Source organism: Oreochromis aureus, linkage group 10, assembly GCF_013358895.1.
Source record: "Oreochromis aureus strain Israel breed Guangdong linkage group 10, ZZ_aureus, whole genome shotgun sequence".
Taxonomy (NCBI): Eukaryota; Metazoa; Chordata; class Actinopteri; order Cichliformes; family Cichlidae; genus Oreochromis; species Oreochromis aureus.
In genome coordinates this window covers 4249251-4270340 of record NC_052951.1, presented here as the reverse complement: position 1 = coordinate 4270340, position 21090 = coordinate 4249251, and the positions used below count along the sequence as shown (strand labels likewise).

The following is a 21090-nucleotide window of genomic DNA, read 5'->3' as shown; positions in this document are numbered from 1 at the left end:
ATTGTATTTGTATGACATTAATAGAGCAGAAGGTCCAGTTACTTGTCCATAAAAATAGATGGTATAATTGTCTTTCAAGGAGCTACTTTTTACTTTCGGAATTTAAGTACATTTCACAGATTGTGCTTTTTCACTTTCACTTGAATAAAGAAGTATTGCTGGAGTATTTTTTAACACAAGTATCTGTACTTCTACTTAAGTACAGAATGTGTGTACTTTTGCCACCTCTGCTGAGATCACGTTGCTTTGGGACACATATCCCTTTTTCCACCGTGTTTATATTTCAGTCAAGCTAGCAAACGATACCGAAATTCGGCTAGAGCCTTCAAAATAAAAGTCTCACGGCTCTAAAATACATTTTAAAACTCAACAGTTAAATCACCAGATGAATGATTGTCGTCGCTATATGTTAGATGTGAACCAAACACTAATAGGTAAGATTGAATTGCCACTGTAATCCCTCTGTTTTCGTCAGCAAGCTTTACTTAGCTATGTAGTTAATATTAACCGGACATAAATTGTGACGTGATGGCGTCACAGCGGGTAACTTGACAATTGCTATCTTGGCGATAAGGAAGTTTATCTTCACGTTTCCGGACTAAATCCCAATTTATTTAACTCGGGGGTATGTTCATATCTCATTAGATATTTCTGCTATCGGCATGTACCTCTTGAGGTGAGGTTGTGTTTTAATAACGTGTTTGTTAGCCATTACTAAGCGTAGCGTTAGCTAACGTTGCCTTGCTGCATATAGCTAGCATCGTGGATATTTTGTAATTTTACTTTAGGCTAGCTAAGTGTTCACCGTACTGTAATGGGAGATGACAGAGCCATCATTCGATAGAATAGCAAGCGATATGTAAAGGTATCCTTAGCAAGTAGCTCCGAGTGGCTTCCAAATGTAACAAGCTAACTATGCTATCGCATGTGTGAAGTGACCACAGCATCCTCCATTGTTCATTCACTCTTCCAGAGCTGATAGTGTAAAGCTGTGCCTGAGCTATTTCCCTGCTTAACCTTGAAAGCTGTGTATGTTACAACTTAAACTTTAATTATATTCATTTATTATCAGTTTAAGTTATCGACTAACTCGAGCTCCAGAGGTGTCCGTGGCTCTTTTAAACCTGCAGGAGAATAACAGATTATAAATACTACTGACCTGACCTTTCATCATGTCGCTTGTTTTTGTATAGCCCTTAATCTAACATTAAACTCACATCAGAGAGACAAGACACGATTTACCGTCCACACTTTGTTGTTAATCAGACTGTTGAGCCTCCTATCAGACACCTGGAGGAGCTGAAGCACAGCAGAGACCTCAGAGCAGCTTGATACCTACCGACACAGTGTGTGAAGAATGTCTTCACCCATGTACTACAATCAAGACAGTGTGACACGCTTCAAGAAAAGAAAGGCTCGTTTCTCTTTCAGTGAAGTCCACATATTGCTGGATGAAGTTAGGAAGCACCGTATGGTTGTTGTGGGTATGTATTAGCTTATCAGTCGCTTACAGCTTTTAGGATTTTTTTTTAAATTCAGCTCTTTCTGTAGAGATTGTGTCTGGAGAATGAATAAATGAGTGTGAAGTGGCTGGTCATGAAAACCTTTACCAGCAGAGGAATTGAAACATTTAAATGTGCAAATTATGCAAGAACTGAGTGCGAATTTCTGAATTATAATAACTTTAATCTTGTGCAATCACTAACAGTGACAGTATTTCTTTTTTTTCATTCCCAAAGGCAAATTCAATCGTGGTGTGCCAACAGACATGAAAAAGCGCACATGGGCAGAGATTACTGCACGGGTCAATGAGATCGGAGAGTGCCAACGTGAGGTCATAGAAGTCATCAAGAAGTGGTCTGACCTAAAGTGTGACACAAAACGGAAAGTGGCTGCTATGCGGTCGGGGACAGTGCCCAACAGAGGCCTCAACTCACGCCTTTCCCGGGATCTTAACCAGACAGAGAAAATAGTCCTCCAGATACTGGAGATGGACGATGAGGAGCAGAGCTCCGGTGACTTCGGCCCGCTGGGGGAAGACGACGATGTGCCGGAGGAGGAAGAAGAGTTGGAAGAGGACGATATGATTGGAATGCAGAGCTCTCCCAATGGCGGGTTGGACATGACACCTATGCCTCCACCTTCTTCCTACAACATAGGACAGTCAGGTAGCAAAGGGGGTCACATATTGACCTCATTTCAGTCTAAATATGAGTGCACTGTGCACACACACACACACACACACGTCCTATAAGTTATTGCATGCAGTGTCTTTTTTCACATTCCTGCATTTAGTTTTATAAGAACTGTTAATGTTGCAGGGGACTCGTCACAGCCCTCTTTTGATGTGCAATATGAGGTGCCTCCAGCAGAAGGTGAGCTGTCAAGAAATTGCTTTTCTGACTTATATTAGTACTTAAAAAACGCTGATGAGTCTTATTTTTCTCAGATACTGAAAATGCATTTGGAGACTCAGACGATGAACAAAGAGACGATATGCTTCCTTCAACTCAGACAGCAAAGTCAAAAGACGATCACCAAGCTAACAACAGCACCCAGAAACAAGCGCAACCTCAGATGTCTACTGGACCACCGGCATCTGCGGCTGCATTTCCGGTGCCCGGTCAGCCCTCGCAGAGCACGAGAGACAGCATGCTGCACAATGCGTCGCTGAGCCTTCAGGAGCAGCACGCCACCAACATCCTGCTGGAGACTGTGTCGCGCTCCCTGGAGCTTCTGTCGGAGTCAGTGCAGCAGCTGGCAGAGACTCAGCAGGAGTTTGTGCGTGAGTCGCTGCAGCTCCAGCGGGAGACGGTGCAGGTGCTCAGAGACTTCACAGGTGGAGCCATCGCACTCATGCATGACAAACTGAATGGACGACCGGCGTTATAACAGCAGTGACACGTGAAGATGAGGATCTGTTATCTCACTGACTTCATATGTGACCTTCAGGTGCAGGAACTTCTCGGTTCTTTTGGACTTCACCTGTGGTTCATATTTTTTTAATCAGCAGATTTTCTGTGGTTATATTTTAAAACAATTGGTAGACTCATTGTATCGTCGGAATTACTGTTTGTGTGGTGATATGAAAGTGGATTGCAAAAACAACCAATATTAGCCATAAAGAAAGAACATGGAGAGTTTTTCGTTTTGCTACTGACAGTGAGACTCCACCACATTTTTTACTGAGAAAACAACTTGTTTAAAGCCTCTGAAAAGTTCTCAGAATGCGTTTGTGTGTCCTTATGTTGTACGTTTCCCTTACTTTATGTCTGGAGATTATCACGTGTACTGTAATGGTGAGTGGATGTCTGCACTTGACCATTATATGGTCTTTATGTCTGAGCGCTAACTGTGGTGTGTGTTAGATACTTTTAAAATACAAGTAAGTATATTATTTGTGATTGATTTTGTTTTTTTTACATTGCGAACATGAACACTTGAATATGAAAATTTCACTAAGTTCTTTTAAAAATATAATAAACTGGTGTATTTAAACAGAACATAAGCCAGCCTCTGAGCTGTGATCTATAACATGCAAACACTACAATTTTCAAGTGTCCTTTTGGGCAGGAACTTAGTGCTTCCAGTGCTGCTACCATATTTAAATTACACCCTGAAAGGCCTATTCTGATCACTTGCACATCTGAGATGCTTGGTTGATCTCTTGCAGTCTGTCAAACTGGAAATTTCATATTGTGTTTGACTTTGAGGAAGAAGTTGAAGTCAGAGGCACATCTAGTGAATATGGGTCATTTCTACTGAATGTTCTTCCCTCAGGAGATTACAGTAGTGCTGTTGCACATAGTAGCTTAAATATCTTAGAAATACATTTAAAGATGTATCATTTATGTGTAATATTTTATCACCCAAGATTGTGTTATCTTTAAATAGCTGTCACTAAATCTTGACAGTGCAGACCAGCGGTGTCAACAGAAACACCCAGCGAGTGTTGCAGGAGTACAGATGTGGCAGCAGGGGGCTCTGCTGCACTGATTGTCCAGGATGGTCTGTGCTGAGATGCTGACAGTTTGCTTTATTATATAAGTATTCTCTACAGCAATGTGCAAATGCATCTTATATGGAAACAACTGTGTGAAGCTATCAGAATATTTAGTTAGTTTGTGGCTCATTCCAACAACAACAATAAAAAGAATTTTAACTTTACATGGCACCTCTTGAAACCTTTAAACAAGACAACAAACAGCAATAAAACACTGAAGCAGACATAAAGGTGAAACAATAGTGGAATAAACTAGTGAGGGATTAAAAAAAAATAAAGAAGTGCATTAAAAGCAAAAAACCCCAATAAAAATGGCTAAAAGTGATCATGATATAACAATTACAATAGTAACAGTTCAGTTCAGTTCAGTTCATTTTTATTTCAAACATTTCAAACGTGTCTTCGCAATCATTATAAAATATCATTTCATTATTTGTTTGAAAAGGAGTAGGCAGAAGTATTTACTTATTTGTCCCTACCCCCTCAAGTTTTACCTCTCATTCATTTAATTTTCTTTTAGTCTTAAATTAAACAATCAACATATGAAACAAACAAGTTATCATCCTTTATTTAATCCATAATTTATTCAGAAATATTTGCACCATTCCACATAGAAGTAGAAATATGCTATGCATGTTGTCGTTGTTGTGTGTACACATACTTGGCCAGTAAAACTTATTCTGAATCTGAAAGAATGGGTGCCCTGACAGAAAAACCCGAATCAACTTTGAATTGTATCTGTAATCTGCACCGTCATCGCTTACGTTTCCCTAACAGCTACATTTCAGAACGCAGAGTGAAAACATTACACACTCACACAGATCTCGGAGAAGACCTTACTTTAAAAAAACAAAACAGTTAAGGGCATAAATGTGTAAAAGTGTTAGTGGTGAAGGGGATGCAGTATTACTGCTGGTAAAATGATCTTGTGTTTATAAGTCAGTACACATGTACTGCATTGTTGTGGCTCTGCTCCAAACTCTCTTTTGGGATTTACAGAAATGAACTGTTCTCTGCTCTGTTGTTTACTGTAGACTAAAACAGGAATTTCCATCTCTCCGCTGACAGATTTAATGAGCGTAATGAAGTTTCTGTCTTTTGTCATAAATATGCAGCTTAGCATTGTCAGATGTTGGGGTGTTGGTAACCTCATTTATAGAGAGCTTCTCCTAATTAAATGCAGTGACAGATACTGACACACACACACACACACGCAGAAAGAGGAATGGTTAAGTCAAACTGCATTGTTCTCCTGCAGCCCTTCTGCCTCAGTTGGTTAAACAGCTGCCAGGGCTGGGCCGGCGTGCCGCAGCAGGGAGGGGAGGAGGGCAGGATCCAGCAGGAGTTCAACAATCTGATGCCGTTTCCTCCGTCGCTGAGTGGTAGGGGGCAGCATTATTGTGTCTGGCTGGGGTGCTGGGGTCCTGAATAGGCAGCTGTATTCACTTGATGAGCGGGTCTTTCACCTTCAGTTCCAAACGGAGCCCTTAAAACGGAGACTTAAGCCTTTCTGAAAAGACCTTATTCACTTTGAGTGCCTATAAAACTGTATTCTGCCAGATTCCAGCCCCCCCCTTCTCCTTTGAGAATAAAGTATGACTTATTGGAGGGTACACTAAATCTACACACGATTCCATTCAGTTGTTAAATACCTTCATAGGCTGGATTTCTCTGTACTATTCCACACGACATGGTGCATTGTGGTCAGAAGAATGAATGTCAAAGGCAAAAAACACTGTGACCCAGATAATAAAAAAAAGTAGATTAAAAGAAACAAGGTTAGATCAAATAATATACTAGACTTTATATTTTAGAATATCAGAACTTCTTGCTTTGAACAGTATAGCTGCTGAAACAATGTAACAGTCTTTAGTTAAAGTAGTTAGTCAAACACACTCTTTTTCTAGGTATAGTGAAAATGTTCACATTTCTGCAGAGCTGCTCACCATTTGGCAAGACGACAGATTTCAAGAGGCACATTGAAAAGGGTAAAAAGAAAAGAAAATCTATCCATCGATCTGTCCCTCTGCAAGTCTATATGTAAGTTTCCTCCCCCTTTCTAATGCCCCAGTTGACCCCTTGGCCTTTCCTTTTCTTCAGTTTTCACCAACACCTGTTTTCATTCCCTCGTTCATCCAGCTCCCCCTTTCATCTCCCATCTGCCACTGAGGCTGCTGCAGGGCTGAGTGTGGAAAGGTAGGACTGGAGGAAGCCAGAGCTGCTGCTCAGCTTGGACGGGATTAGATAATTATCATGATTTCTTTTGTGCCCTAACAAAAGCATAATTATGCATCTGCTGCTAAGCCAAAGAGTTCACTTGTATTTACTTCATTGCGGCTGTTGTTTTGGGAAGGATTTGGGACTTGATGTGGGACACAGATTTCTTCCTTACATATATTAAAGCAATTTCTTAATTTTCCTTTAAAACCATATAAAAGGTTTATAGTCATAAACTGGATCTGTGAAGTTATACAAAGAAAATAACAGGTTGCACACACTAAAAGGAACTTGGGCAGCTTGGCTGTTTTTTATGTGCTTCCTTTTTTTGATCAAACTCTTTTCATTTTTCTCACAGAGTGGGCAGATTTATTTCTAGAAGAACTTTGAAGACAGTCACCCTCGTAATAACCTGCTTAACCTGCGTGTCCCCAGGACTTAATTTACCAGCATTATGAACACTACCATGGACACACAACCTGCAGAGGAGGGAACAAGTGTCAGTAAATGCTAGCAGCTGCGGTACATTGCTGTTGTACTCTGTGGAATTGTGAAAGTGTTAGAAAGATGTATGAATAAGATGTAATTAATAAAAAGTAGGAGGATAAAATAAATGATCAGGGAGAAATTATAGAATATAAGAGAAGAGAGTCTACTCCTGTGTGATATTACTTCAGTATCAAATGATTCCAAATTAAATCACCTAGTAGTAACTCCATTTTATGGGTGGAGGGTTTGGTTTTACCATTGCAGTTGCAGAGGTTGCAGTTTCACCCAGGTCCCTAGTATTCTCCTCTGTCACACCAACCATCTGCATACCCTCTTTTATTACATCCATAAACCCACTCTGTGTTCTTTCTCTTTTCTTCCTGCTTGGCAGCTCCCTATTCAACATCCTTTGTCCAATATATGAACTTTAACTTCTCTGTACATGTAGAAACCACCTAAACTTGCTTCTTAGCCTCCAAACCTCTCATCCCGAGCTGTTCCTCTGATATGTCTATCCTGTCCGTTGTAGTCACTCCCAATGAAAGACATTCATTACTCACCTTTAGCTGAGGTACCTGCTGTACCTCTTGAGCCACACCCATCTCCAATAGCACCTGGTACTTCCATTTGTCTTCTAGCTGTTTGTAGATTGTTTTGTTATTTGTAATTACATGAGGGTCCACAGCAGACCACATGAACTGGATGAGTAACCAACTTTGACAGGAGGGCATTCAGCTCAAGTCACTGTGCTACTCAGGAAAACCAAAAAAACTGAAAATAAACCAAAACCAAAAACCGTAGTATACTCATGGAGAAATCAGGAGAGAATTTTTTTTCTGGGTGCAGAAGTGGCTCAATCAACTCACCACACACTAGGACAGCTAGGACAGAATATCCTGTTTTCTTTTGTTTTGCAATTTTCAAGCAGGGTTATGCTTTAAAGCTGCATGAGCTGATGAACGACCTCTTTTAGTTTCAAGGAGACATGAGCTGCACTTCCCAAAGTCTGACCTGCATAGACCCACCTGCTCAGGGTCCTCCTCAGTCAGGATGGTCACCATGATTGCTGCAGAAGCAGAACTAAACTACTGTGAACCCAATAATTAAACTGAGCTTGCACTGCAAATACCTATTCAAACTAGTGTTTTTCATTACCAAACTGTATGAATTAGTATTTTTGTAAAAATAAATAAATAAATATAAATTGTTGTTTAATATGACTTGCTTGGAATGATATTAAGAAATGTAGATCAGCACATTAAGGAAATAACTGAATGTTGAGGCAGGTATGAAAGGAGTAACCTTCTGAATGCGCATCTAGAGGAATGATGACAAACAAAGAAGGATTACAAGCTACACAGCCTGGAGGAAGTAAGCAGATACAGATGTCCTGCAAATAAGAAGAACATTTCCTAAAAAACTTTGAAACGCTCATTTCATGACCTGTGGCTGGAGGCTGTAAAGATGAGAAGATACAGTATATTTGTTAGTTTTAGCCAGTGACTTGCCTCATAATACACTTCCAGCTATCTCACACCTCTTTGACTACAACTCATAAATTTATTCAGTGGGGAGGTGGCAAGGCTCTTCTGGTACCCAGCAGTGCATCCAGCATCTTAATGAGATAAACCAATAAGTCACATGGCATGCATAAAATTAGAGGCTGCCTGCATATGGGCGCACACACAAACAGAACATCACAACCCAGTACACATCCATCCCGTACCTCCCATTGTTGTGCAGTCAGACAACAGGACGGGACTCCAGAAGTGGCCACAACCGGCTGACTTCTCCCCTGAGAGCCTGCGCGAGTCAGATTTGCAGCAGCTCCCTCCCTTCAAGAGTCCTTAGGGAGAAGGATCTCCAAGCTGCTGCGGGGCCATAGACGAAGCAGATGCCGACCACTCAAACTAATGGGAGGTCCGCGGCGGCCGGGGTGGGGGCTGACATAACTCTTCTTTGGTTCCCATGCCCTGTGGCACGTTCATGTCACACCCTCGCAAGTAATACAGATGACAACAGCAGTGAGGGTGCACTGTCCATCTGCTCCCCACACAAAGACACAGGCATCCTCCTGCAGATGCTGCAGCAGGATGCAGATACTGTATATGCTCAGAGTGCACACATTAAACAACATGGCTGTCTCACCCAGAGGAACAACAGGTAAGGTAATGATCATGTCTGTGTGACACGAAGGTTGTAGGATGGACATATGATCTGATGTACAGGAACAGGTGTTCCACACATGCTTTGCTTCATGACATAAAACCACACAGAGCATCTGATACGTGCACAAAAACAAACAACTGCAGCTCTGATGTTTTGCATTATTTATGGGCTCTAACTTCTAACACACATCAGCAGAAGGATGGCTATTTTTTTTTTCCAACCAGAAGGAATATCATAGCAACTTTTTGGAGGAGTGAGGCACAGATATTTGATCATTTTCTCTGCTGTGTTGTATTCTCACTTTGTGATCATCATGGTAAAAAAAAAAATCCCAGTATCAAAATAATTGTTATATCAATGGGGATTTTTTGAAAGTATCAAGACGTTAAACTGATTTCAAACTTTACTGTCTCGCCTTTTTGGACAAATGAATTCAACCTAAAATAAAACTTTATACAAAAAGAACAATTACAAAATTATTAACAGCACGAGTCAAAATCAACACCCGCAGGTCAAATCTAGTCTCTACCCACAGTCCTCAAACATGAGTGTTTGGTCCTGATGATTCTAAACTGCCCATAGATTTAGGTAGCAAAAGTGTACAGAACCAAGGATATATATGGATTTGTACTTTTCATCGATCAGTAAAATATATATGACATACAGGTGACTGCATTACACTGAGTCTGATCTCAAAGTGATGGGGCTGAAAAGGCATTTTTATGTGCAGACAGGAAACAGGAAATGTGCAGACGAGCAGACATCATGTACCTACATGATGTTTTTCTCAAGCAACTATTGAGTTGTGATGTTAAAGCCTGTAAATCATCCTGCATAAAACTGGTAGAAATATGTCCCAAACCAACATTTAAACTTTCAAATTTGGGCTTGTTAGACAGTTTGTTGTGAGTTGCACTGTAAACATGATGCATTATATTTCTTGTATAAATTGACTGAGTTTGTCACCTCTGAGTTAAGATATTATCACATGTGAAATATTTACCAGATACAAAATGTTTAAATATCATGATTATCATAAAGACGTTGATATTCTCACCATAAAAGTGTTTCATTTTTATGTTAGAAACAAAACAAAACAAACAGCTGAAAAGTTTGTAATGAGGCGATATCTTGCAATCAGGGCCAAGTCGGCAGAGCACATAATGCCAACTTTAAAAACACCACAGATTACAAAAACGATAAACCTACAAACCTCCTCCTCATGTGAACTCCCCACCTGATACGAGATTTTTTTCCCCATACAACTGAGATAGTTTAAGTTAATGGATGGATGCAACAGATAACAATTTAAACAGACAAGAAAGTTAAAGAAGACGCAACAACTCCTAAATTAGCTGTCCAAGCAGGATTTATTTGACCTAAAGGCATACGGTTACGAGTTTACAACTGCCCAATCAAACTATCTCTAAATCGTCCTTTTATCCAAGGCCGTCGATATTTTAAAGGAGGATCTTTGTTGCGCTTTTAGAATCGCTGTTCTGGGCTTTGTTATTTAAAAGTTTGAAGAACTGACAAGCTACTCAAAAATCCGACAAAACACAAGGTAGATGTTTCCTCTCCGTATTGTGCTCATTTTTATCTGCAGAGAAGCGTGCCAGGATATTCAGGGGGCCACTTCAGGCACGCGTTCCCCTTTCTCATTTTAATATCAATAGGTATCCACCCGTCGTCCAGCCCCCCGTCACAGCACACATATACCAACTGACATGTCTGTAAAATGAAAAAATAATGAACGTAGCTGAAATGTCTTTGGGTTACCATGGTGGAATCTTGCGTCAGATTTATTTTATTATTATTAATTTGCTCAGCAGTAACTCTTGGCATCAATCCACTGCAGTGATTTTGGAACTGAAGCAGTGGGGTGAAGAAGTGGTTAAATCACCTCCAAACAAGTATTTATATTAATAAACAGTCAAGCTGCCACATTTTTATTTTGAGCTTCTCTACAGCTTCGATAGCATTAACACTACTAACGCTACTAAAATGGATAACAATAAAGGTCGGTGGCAATGGTAGGATCAGTGCTGGTCTAAAGCTGACAGTTTAGGTGTGTTTACTCTCCTGCGACAGGTGCGGGCCTCGGCAACAGACCGGAGTTTTTTCTTAAATCAATAAGGGGTTAGTGGTTTGTGCGCGCCCGCGCAGTGGGAGAAGACGCTTTGAGGAGACAATAGCCATCCGTGCCGGGTTTGGAACCCCCCAAGGCGGATCATGTGCCGCTGATTATCATACAGCTGTTCGCATGAGGTTCAGACAAAGGCAACAGAGAGTCTCAACGACTCCCTGGTTATGCGTGCACACACACACACACACACACACACACACACACACACACACACACACACACACACACACACACACACACACACGCGCCTTCTTTCTTGTGACACAACAGAAGTCTGAATGACCGCTACACACACAATGCGCGCTTATCCGGAACCTGCCCACTCTTTGTCACCTCACACGCGCCACAGCAATTAGAAGGTTGAATACTATTCTTTGCTCCCTTCTGATCTTTAGTGTATGTATAAAACACTTTCTAAACAATGATATACAGCTAGGAAAATGGCGAAGAGCCCACGGTCATGATTCATGCGTGAGGTCTTGAATGCTTTGGAGTGCGTTTGATTAAAACTGCAACAAAACTCTAAATACAGAAGAAAAAAATCCTTTCAGTGAGAAAAAACGTTCTGATTTAAAACTAACTCCAAACACGCTTCAACGATCATCAATAAAAGTTGGATCGTTTGTTATCAAACTGACTTTTATTGTCTATTTGTAACAATCTAGTCCTATCACCTGCATTAGCTTGCTTTTTTCCTGGCTGATCAAGAATTGTGCAAACTTGATAAACGTATCTGCGTGTACCAGCTTCTAATGCATATTCCGAAGAACTTTGTCCAGATGTAACGAGTGTTCTCTAAATCCCCAAGCAGGCCCCTTGTGTCTGGATGCAAATCTACTCCCCTGAGGTCTGGCACTGCTCCACCTCTTTGCCTGTGACGCGCAGATCAGAGGGTATAAAACTGCTCTGCGCCTTTACGCACCAGAACCCAAACAAGACGAGTGTCAATAAGAGGTGAGAGGACAAAGGAGAGGACTACCAAGAGGTCTCAGGATACCCTGAAAGGATAACAGACTTCAGAGTGATGAAAAATATTTGAGAGATTTCCCCTTCACTGTGACAGCATCCTTCAGTGACCTATCTGTCTGGCACCACTGTGACGCACGGCGAATGAGGAGCTCCATTTAAACTTGGAAAAGCAAACTTCAGGAAAAATGGCACATTTGCATCTGAGATGCCTATTGGCTCTGGCCTTAGTGAACGTAGTAAGTTGTCTTCAGTTCATGCTGAAATAACATCATGAAGACGTCTTTACGCCGTGATATCTTATTTTATTTATTTCTCATTACAGGTTTTGTCCTCTGGTGTGTTTGAGCTGAAGATTCATTCCTTCCACACCGCGCAGCGGATCTGTCGAAGACACAGGGACTGTCATATTTTTTTCAGAATTTGCCTGAAACACCCGGAGGATGTCATCTCCGCAGAGCCGCCCTGCACCTTTGGTACCGGACAGACCAACGTCATCAGAGCCGATCACACCTCGATCTCCAGCAGCGCTCCCATCAGGGTGCCTTTCCACTTCAAGTGGCCGGTAAATAAATAATAAAGAATATCAGTTACACAAACGTGCTGCTGAAGTTCATATACCCGTCTAAAATATTCATAGTTTAAGTCCGCTACACATCCCTGATCTCGAACTTGCCACGTACTGATGCGCTTTCCCCCTCCTGTTTTTAGGGAACATTTTCGTTGATCATTGAAGCTTGGAACGCTGAATCTCCCACTGAGTACACAGGTAGGTTGTGTTTTTTAAAAAATAACTGGACCCTCTTTGAAGCCAAACCAACATATCTTGCGAAAGGGTATTTGTTTTACAACTTTCTTTACCCCTGCAGACAACCAGAACAACCTCGTGAGCCGTTTGGCGACCAGAAGGAGACTTGCCATTGGAGAAGACTGGTCCCAGGACGTGCACTTTGGAGAACAGAGCGAGCTGCGCTACTCCTACCACGTCTTCTGTGACGAGTACTACTTTGGAGACGGCTGTGCTGACTACTGCAGGCCGAGGGATGACACGCTGGGCCACTACACCTGCGACGAGGAGGGCAACCGCATCTGCCTGGAGGGCTGGAAAGGAAACTACTGCTCTGAGCGTAAGCGTTCATGATTGATGACTTGAAGTGTCCATGAGCAAGGCACTTGAGTTTGGCATACTCTTTTATGTTGCGGTGGCTTTATCATATGGTGTATAACAAATATGTCTACTTAAGTTAATTCACCAATTTATACAATATTGCATCTTTTAAAACAAACTTACAAAGTTGATAAAATGGAAATTCAAAGTTTCTCACTATAGATTGATCAAAAATGTTAAATAAATGTACAGAAAACAATTAAATCAAATAAAAAATGTTCGTAAAAATCAATAAAAACATTAAATAATTGCACAAATATAAGAAATGTAAGGAGGACTGACAAATATATATATATATAAACATTTTCTTCAGCTATGTATAAAAAAAATATGGTGAGCAAGATTTATAAAAACATCACACAGATGCTCGATCTTTTCAGAGCACACTTTTACATCAGCAGATATCCTGTAGAGTTTTTTCTATAAGACAGGGTTTGGTATTCCATCTACCTTTTGTTGTGTTACAATGTGACAAAGCGCTGTGACCATTGTTAGACATACACATTTTTCAAGGTGATCAGGCTATGTGTGTGTGTGTGTGTGCATGTGTGTATTTGCGTGCGTGTAATCGGGAAGAGATAAAAGAAAGCATTTTCTCCGGCAGTGTGCCTACCAGCTGCTTGGCTTAATGCTTAACCAATAGTGAAGTCTGGAACAGGGCTGGGGTCAGACGTGGGGCCCTGTATGTGTTTGTGTGTGAGATGTATGAGAAGGGGTGCCCATTGTAATCACACACCCTCCCCTCCCTCTCCTCCCCAGCCATCTGCTCAGCGGAATGCAGTGAGAGGCATGGCTACTGCGAGGCCCCAGGGGGCTGTACGTGCCGCATGGGCTGGCAGGGCCCTTCCTGCAATGAATGCGTACGCTACCCAGGCTGCCTCCATGGGACATGCAGCCAGCCGTGGCAGTGTAACTGTCAGGAGGGTTGGGGGGGCCTCTTCTGTGACCAGGACCTGAACTATTGTACCAACCACAAGCCATGCGCCAATGGTGCAACCTGCACCAACACAGGCCAGGGCAGCTACACCTGCAACTGCCGGCCCGGCTTTGGAGGTACCAACTGCGAGCTGGAGACCAACGAGTGTGACAGCAACCCCTGCAAGAACGGAGGCAGCTGCAATGTGAGTCAACAATCAGTTTGAGTCTGCTCATTTTAAAGAAGGGAAGTTTAAGTTTTACAACAGCGGGAGATAGGATAGGCCATGTGCAGCAATATACTGCAAACAACAGAAGAAAATGAATAGATGGATTATAAATTGTGCTAACAAAAAAAAGAGAAAAGAAATAAAAGAAAAGTCAAAGTTGAGCTTGAGGGAGTAGAACTAGATGATTGCCCTCTACTGGTCTACAGAAGATTTGACACAATGCATACAGAATAGTTCTTGGCAGCGAAATAGATTGGCTGCTTACGTCCTATTTTCTAGATCTTTGCTCCTTGAGCTAAAGGTTTTCTTTCCTCCCACAGGACCTGGAGAACGACTACTCCTGCACCTGTCCTCAGGGATTCTATGGGAAGAACTGTGAGATCATTGCCATGACTTGTGCAGATGGTCCCTGCTTCAATGGCGGCACCTGTGTGGAAACAATGACCGGAGGCTACACCTGCCGCTGCCCTCCCAGCTACACTGGCTCCAACTGTGAGAAGAAGCTGGACCGCTGCAGCAACAGGCCCTGTCTAAATGGTGAGTGTACAGCGACATCTTGTGGCTGAAGTACACATCAACCAACCTTGGCTCTTCTTCAGTGGTGAAGTGTGACTCTCAGCACTTCTGCATGAATGCACTTGTAGCAAATATAATCCAATTAACACTCCTTCTTTAAATGACTGGCCACCTTCTGATTTAATGGATGCTGAACAGAGTGTTTCTCTCTTCTGCAGGTGGTGAGTGTCTGGATCTCGGCCAGAGCATCTTGTGTCGTTGTCAGGCGGGCTTCACAGGTGCCAACTGCCAGGTCAACATTGACGACTGTGCCTCAAGTCCCTGCCAGAATGCTGGAACCTGCCAAGATGGTGTAAATGACTACACCTGCTCCTGTACTCTGGGATACATTGGCAAGAACTGCAGCGTGCGCTCGGATGCCTGTGGCGCCCATCCCTGTCAGAACGGTGGCACTTGTTTCACCCACTTCACTGGGCCCGTGTGCCAGTGCCCCAAGGGCTTTATGGGTCCCAGTTGTGAGTTCACGCTTCAGCCCAGTTTCAAGCCAGCTTTGCGCCAAACCTCCCAACCCTCATCTACTACCCTCACCCTCTCCTGCGCTCTGGCTATCCTGGTACTGGTCCTGGTTGCAGGGATCCTCTACTTGAGGAGGAGGAGGAGAATGCAGGGAAGGAAGCAGCTAAGAGACACTGCAGTTTATAATGACTTGGAAACAGTCAACAACCTGGGTGGAAACGAAAGAGACGCCTTCCTCGGCCCCAATGGCCTCTTCAAGATCAGCAACAGCACAGCCCGCCTCAGCCTATCCCTCTGCCCAGACGGCAGACCCGGCTACAGGCACAACCCTGTGGAGAACAGCCTCTCCAGAGCGGAGCGTCAGGACTTCATGTGGAGAGATGAGGCAGGGCTGAGATGAAAAGCGACAAAGCACAGATTTGAAAAACAGGGAAAGAAACACATTAGCACTTGTTGCTCCTCTTTCGATATGTACAGTGAGGGAAGGAGTAAATCCATGAGATGGAAACCACTCATGCTCACAAACCAATATAAACATCACTAAAAAAGCAAAATTGTGACAAATAAACTATTCTGATATAGATGATTTATTACTGAGAAGGTATCCGGGGCCAAGCTCTTCCATGTATAAGACCCAAAGAGACAAATAATATGAGCCACTGTTCATAGGACCTACAACACAAAACCAAATACAGGAAGATTCGATATTCAGGCCTCTTTTGGAAAACTGGCCCAGAGATGTTTTGCTGGGTTATTCTTTTGAATATGTTCACTTTGTTTCTATTCTTTTTTAAACACTCAAATTTTCTTTTGCTTTTCAATCTTCCTTTTGCCATTATTTCCTTGTTGTGCGTACCATCATTTTTTTTTATCCTTTTATTATTAATTATTATTTATTTATTTGAAAACTTGTGTTTATGGTTTCACTTTGTCACAGATGTAGAGATATATTTATATGATGCTAAATGAAGACCGATGCTTGATGCTGTGCATGGATGTTTCGTAGGCTGTGTGAGATATCCCAAAGATATGATGGGCAGGGATATAATGAGAATGTGCTTTTTCACATAACGTCAGCCATCACTGTAATTTACATAAATATATATAATATAGTACTGGTGTTCATGTGCCATTTTGAGTTCATGCCAAAGTTTGTGTTATGTTGCATCTTTTCATTCATATTATTTAAGTTCATTATGTCATGGTTGTGATGTGAAATAAAACTTTGCTTTAAAGCGATCCAAGATTTTAGGATTCTGTTCCACAGCTTTGAACAGTCCTGTTTTACATGGTATCTGTGGTGCATAGTGTGGTTGATCTAGGAGGCAATGACTTCAGAGCTCAAATATATATTTTTAAATAAACTAGTTTAACTATTTACTAATTCTCTCTCAAAAAAAAGTCAAGATGCAGAAAAATGCATCTTCATTCCATTCACACATTGAAATTTCAAACCAGTGATTATCAGTCCGGTTCTTGTGTACTTTGGTTGACCTCAGACCTTTCTTCCTGTTTCGCTTCCTTAAGCATGGCTTCTTAGCAGCCAGCCTACCACTGAGACCATTCCTGCTGAGGCTTCTGTGAACTGAACAGATGCTGTTCAGTTTATTAGGCGTATTTTGCCCTCCAATTTTTCTGCTTCCTCAGATTTTTTTCCAGGAGCACACTGCACACTTTGCTGAGATACACCAAGTTTTCAGCTCATAGCTCTTTAGGAATGAACTTGTCGATGCTATTTTATACCTGTCAAACTATGTTCTGTTTGGCATTTTTCATAGATTCAACTAAAGAAATCAGAACAAATGAGGTGTTTTTGTAAGAAAGTAACTAAAGGCAGCAATTACGATACAAGTGATTCTGGCTCCTTGGAAGCAAAACGTAAAGAAATAATAGGGTAGCTCAAAACACTGCTGGATTGTTATGTTAAAGAGAGACTGAAAGTACTAACCACGAAAGCTGCAGGACAGACTTTATGTATAAATACTGTGACATAGTTAAAAGACAATATGTAGGATGGTGTTTTTACAGCTATCTAAAAAGCGTGAGGAAACTGTATCACATGTTTGTTTTTTCATTAATATTATAGATTTCTCCATGGTTTTTCTTGATGAAAAATGCATCTTCATTCCATTCTGCATGTTACTGGTGTAAATATATCTGGAATGAGAAAATAACTAAAATCATAATGAGAGGCAGCTTTAAGCCTTCAGGACCCTCTCATGTGGAATCAGCTCCCAGTTTAGATTAAGGAGACAGAAACCTTTTCTAAAACTTGGTTTGATAAAGCTTACAGTTAGCGCCCCTTCCAGTAACTATGCTGACAGACTCAGGCTGCTGGCCAACTTTCCATGATGCACTGAATGCCTCCTCTTCACCCCTCATTTCTCTCCCAATGCATTTATAAATGCCACTAATGCAAAATATTAATTTGCTAATCTCCTAAAATGTATCTATTATTTGGTCTTGATGCATTCTCAATCATCCAGGAAAGTAAATCTCCAAAAGTTGAATCTGTTCATCTGGACGTAGCGTTTGGTGGGAGAAACGTTTCTATTATTGTACAATCTACTGTGCAATATAAAGCGTCTTGAGGCAACTGTTGTTGTGATTTGGCGCTATATAAATAAAATTGAATTGAATTGAATTGAATTGGTGGAAAATATCTGCTCCTCCCTGTTAAAAGGGAGTTCTTGCTCCTAATTGCTGCCATGTGTTTGTTCGTAGGAGATGATCGCTGGAGTTCTTACTCTAATGTTGTAGGGTCTTTACCAAACAGTATAAACTTCCTTAAGACAGCTGCAAAATAAAACAAAAAATAAATTAATTTCTATCTTCTAATCAGACATTCAGCTATGCTGAAATACAGCAAGCAGCTTCATTCAACTACTGCAGTAATCAATATTAGAAATGCTCAGCTGAGTAAAGAGAAATTATAGTCCATCCAGTCTTTAAAGTGTCAGTTGCAGATACAATAATAACCACCAAACGCTATGATGAAACTTCTCCAGAAAAGGAAGGCCAGTGATTCCCTTTGATACTAAACAAAAGTGGATTGGAGTCACTAGCCTGAGAAATCAACAGTTTACAGCAGCTCAGATCAGAGCTCAGCTCAGTGCAGACTTTGAATAACAGACGTGTCTCAGAATCAGGTGTTTATCAGGCTTTCAAAGAAAACAAACCACTGATGAGGTTCACCAATAAGATGAGAACAAAGAATCATGGACATTTGACCAGAAGAAATTTGAACTTGGTCTGATGAATCTAAATATGAGATGCTTGATTGCAGCTGCCATGTCTTTGTGTGGCTGAGAGAGGCTGACAGATGGTATGTTCCCTAAGGGTTGGGGGGTCCAGCGAAATACACTCCCTCTTTTATGGCTTCTAGACCAAGAATATTGAGTGGCGAATAAGATCACCACTACAACCACCCAACCTTAACCCATTTGTCAAGCTGTGAAAGGTAATGGAAAGTGAGTATACAAGCTAATTCAGTTGTAAGAAAGAAAGGTTTACTATGTGTTATTGGGAAGATTCCTAAACAAAGTACACTCTTACTGCTTCCACAGAATTTAAAGGGTAAGTAGCAGCTCAGTGCTCCTCAATCAAATCTTCTTCTTCTCATGGCTCATCCCATTAGGAGCCACAACAGCCGTCTCCATTTCATCCTGTTCTTAGCATCTTCTTCTGTCACACCAACCCTCTGCATGTCCTGCTTTTCCTACATCCATGAACCTCCTCAGAGCTCTTTCTGTTTTCTTCCTGCCTGACAGCTCCATGTTCAACTTTGTCCACTTTATCCACTCTCCCTCTGCAGATGTCCAAATCATCTCAGCCTTTCCTCTCTAACTTTGATTCCAAACTGCTCAGCCTGAGCTGTCCCTCTGAGATAGTCATTTCTAATCTTGTCCCTCCTGATGAAACTCTTAACATCTTCATGCCACCACCAGCTTGGCTTCCTGCCTTTTTGTCAGCGCCACCATTTCCAAACCATAAATTGCAGCAGGTTTCACTACTATCTTGTAACCTTCTTTGTAAGTTTCGCTGCTGACCTTCCGTCACAAATCACCCATGTTACTTGTCTCCACCCACTCCACCCCGCCTGCACTTCACCTGTCTTGTATACTGTCTGTTGCTTTGGGTGATCGACCATAGTTCTTTAAACTCATCTAGCTTCATTACCCATTATAATGTCAACCCCTCCTGCACACCTCATCAGCATGCAAGGTGCAGCCAGGGACTGAACCACCATCTCTCCAGCCAGTAGATGACCTCCTCTACTTCCTGAGCCACAGCCACTCTGCTGACAAACTCACGCAGAAAGCTAACCCTTCAAATTGTTATTGCTAAAGATGGTCATACAACCATGGGGTATACATATGGGCTTATTTTCCTGTGAAAATGTTCTTTTGCACATGATTGTATACTGTATTGTACTCCAGTATATCTCATACATTATTCATTAATCTATCTCATGTACATGTGAAGTGCACTTAAGTATGATTAAGTCTTCAGTTCTCTTTTGTGTTTGCCTGATTGTAGACGTGAGAGAGTGTTGCATGCTGACAGTTCGATCTAACATCAGCGACTTTTGCCCCTGTTTTTGGAGGAACAACCCAATTAAATGTGCACGTGTCACCTGCTCATGTCAATGATAAACTCGATCCATTTAGTCAGATTTTCAAATCCTTACTTGAAACACGTATTCTGCCAAGATTTCATGTTAATGTTCAAACCTTTCTGTACTTTCAAAGCATGTTATATTCCTCCTTTGGGATGGTTTTTAGAAATCACAGACACCTTAACTGTAATATCAAGGGTGACTAAAACAGAAAGGTCAGAAAATATTCCCTTAAGATTAAGCCTGCATAATCAGAGGAGAGAAGTTGCCGTGCTGCTTACTGACATTACAACACCGTGTGTACGTGTGCTGCATGGTGATGAATTTAAAAATGTAATTCACATTTATATGAGACATGGGCGGCCCAGTATTGGTATTGGATCAATACTAGCGTGATGGGATTGATACTTGATCGACAGAAGCTGACTCAAAGTGCTTTAGAGGCAGACACATCTACATTACAACCCTCCAGAAAAGCCAGTGTCAAAAATGCATGAATAGCTGAAAGGTGTGTGTTGTTGTTAACAAATGACTATAGAAAGTGACACATGAATTTAGTTTAAAAAATGTATTCTAAATTTGCAAACTGGTGATGTCATAAATCATGAAATGGACTGCTTCTTTTATCAGGCTTTTCTACTCTGAGCACTCAAAGCTTTACGCAGCTTGTCTCATTCACTCCAGCACTTTTTTCTATGCTCTTTTTATGTAAGTGTACTTTCCAAGCACACAGAGCGTTAGATAGTAAACACTTACTATCTAACATTCTATGTAAATGCACACCGATGGATGCATCGGCGAGCAACGTAGCGTTAGTAAAAAGATCAGCTGTTGAAGAGAAAGGACCCACTCCTTTCAGAGATCTCGCTAAGTGCCTGAGGTGGTGGTAGGTAGGTGTGCATGCCCTGTGTCCCCCGTGAACGCTTACACAGGATGAGCCTGTGACATCATGAGTTTAAGTGACGCAATCGGTTAACCAGGCACAGCTGAGTAATTAGAAAGTGAAAATATGTCGTCTTTTATTTTCATGTATTTCTTTATTCTTTTCTTGTTTTTATTAAAGGTTTTACAATCTGAATGGTTCAGTGACTTGCTCTATGTTCCAGAGAAGCCAAAGATTTAATTCAATTCAGTTTT

At 41.5% G+C, this 21090-nt stretch overlaps 2 protein-coding genes across 4 annotated transcripts; both read left to right on the top strand.

The window, feature by feature from the left end:
- Positions 1-311: 311 nt before the first annotated feature.
- Positions 312-3397, top strand: zgc:153990 (uncharacterized protein LOC768125 homolog). 3 transcript variants are annotated; one of them, XM_031738532.2, is made up of 5 exons: positions 312-434; positions 1267-1484; positions 1740-2168; positions 2322-2375; positions 2450-3397. In XM_031738532.2, exons 2-5 carry the CDS (start codon positions 1358-1360, stop codon positions 2890-2892), a joined length of 1053 nt encoding a protein of 350 aa, XP_031594392.1. In that variant the 5' UTR covers positions 312-434; positions 1267-1357; the 3' UTR covers positions 2893-3397. The 3 variants fall into 3 exon arrangements, with proteins under 3 accessions (XP_031594392.1, XP_031594391.1, XP_031594390.1); XM_031738531.2 differs by lacking the exon at positions 312-434 and adding an exon at positions 536-625; XM_031738530.2 differs by lacking the exon at positions 312-434 and adding an exon at positions 536-676.
- Positions 3398-12029: 8632 nt separating this feature from the next.
- dlb (deltaB) lies at positions 12030-16541 on the top strand. Its single transcript, XM_031738498.2, has 7 exons — positions 12030-12229; positions 12316-12555; positions 12702-12759; positions 12860-13117; positions 13918-14279; positions 14624-14840; positions 15038-16541. Exons 1-7 carry the CDS (start codon positions 12179-12181, stop codon positions 15733-15735), a joined length of 1884 nt encoding a protein of 627 aa, XP_031594358.1. The 5' UTR covers positions 12030-12178; the 3' UTR covers positions 15736-16541.
- Positions 16542-21090: the final 4549 nt, after the last annotated feature.